The sequence below is a fragment of the Entamoeba invadens genome, assembly GCF_000330505.1.
Source record: "Entamoeba invadens IP1 unplaced genomic scaffold scaff_1105074725215, whole genome shotgun sequence".
Lineage (NCBI taxonomy): Eukaryota > Evosea > Mastigamoebida > Endamoebidae > Entamoeba > Entamoeba invadens.
The window spans coordinates 1-1,529 of NW_004443660.1; the positions used below are offsets into that span (position 1 = coordinate 1).

The following is a 1,529-nucleotide window of genomic DNA, read 5'->3' on the forward strand; positions in this document are numbered from 1 at the left end:
TAACCCAATTCCATTAAATTCCAAAACACTTGGATACTTCCCAAACATCGAGACACTTCACTTGTGGGATAAAAAGGATGAGAATTTTGGCAATGGATTTATGATCAACACAGAAAAAAATGAAGATAGTGAAAATAAAGGTGTTTTGAAGAGAGAATTCTTTCGAATCATTGTGTGGTTCAATGTTGACTTTGAAACTGTTGACAGAAATAAAAATCGAAACATTGAGTTTAAAAATGTCACTTACACTAAAAATGATAGAAAAAAATTTGGTAATAATATTCCACCAACCGTGACATCTATTGGTTATGATTGTTTCAGTAAATGCAGCAGTTTGAGTAGTGTTAACATATCATCAAGTGTTACATCTATTGGTGATTATTGTTTTTATGAATGCAGCAGTTTGATCAGTATTACAATACCATCGAGTGTGACATCAATTGGTGATTGTTGTTTCAGTGGATGTAGTAGTCTGAGCAGTGTTACAATACCATCAAGTGTGACATCAATTGGTAATGATTGTTTCAGTGAATGCAGTAGTTTGAGCAGTGTTACAATACCATCAAGTGTGACATCAATTGGTAATTGGTGTTTGAGTGGATGCAGTAGTTATCGCTAGTGTAGTGATTGGGAGAGTAGTAGTAATGGGCGCGAGTGTAGTAGTGAATGCTTGCGAGGGGGGGGCCTAAAGCCAGCCCGCCACCCCCACCCACCTCCTATAGTGTGGGTTTACTTATATAGTATGGGAGGGGAATAATGAGATCTCGTGTGATGATTGACAGGTCAATGAAACGAGTTTTGAGTGGAGAATAATGTTATAAATAACAATAAATAAAAATGTTATAACAAATGTTATTAATAACGGAATGTTTTATATAACACATTATAAAAATGAATTAACCCTAATACAATTTTAAGTTCCAATATTTGATACCCTAGTGGGATATATTAATAGGTTTTGTAATGATACCCTAGTGGAATATTCCATTAGGTTTTATATTAACCCTAGTGGAATATTCCACACCATTTTTAATATTCCACAACGTAGACATTCTATTCCCCTACGAGGTGTGTGATTTTTGTAACCCTAGCAGATAAATAAATAGTAGTTTCTATATAACCCTAGTGAGGAATATTCCACTGAAAAACAATATATTCCACTCGTAGTCATAATATTCCATTCGTAGTGGGTGGTTGTTGTAACCCTAGCAGATAAATAAATAGTAGTTTCTATATAACCCTAGTGAGGAATATTCCACTAATAATTCTCTATCCGTGCACTCGAAGTGTGTGGTTGTTGTAACCCTAGCAGATAAATAAATAGTAGTTTCTATATAACCCTAGTGAGGAATATTCCACTAATAATTCTCTATCCGTGCACTCGAAGTGTGTGGTTGTTGTAACCCTAGCAGATAAATAAATAGTAGTTTCTATATAACCCTAGTGAGGATATTCCACTAATAATTCTCTATCCGTGCACTCGAAGTGTGTGGTTATTGTACCCTAGCAGATAATAATAGTAGTTCTAT

General features: G+C 34.7%; 1 protein-coding gene across 1 annotated transcript; it reads left to right on the forward strand.

Annotated features, from left to right (window-relative positions):
- On the forward strand, positions 1–619 carry EIN_459430 (hypothetical protein; the record flags this gene model as incomplete). Its single annotated transcript, XM_004260337.1, has 1 exon — positions 1–619. A coding segment is annotated over one exon (619 nt), but the record flags the coding sequence as incomplete, so codon positions are not given.
- Positions 620–1,529: the final 910 nt, after the last annotated feature.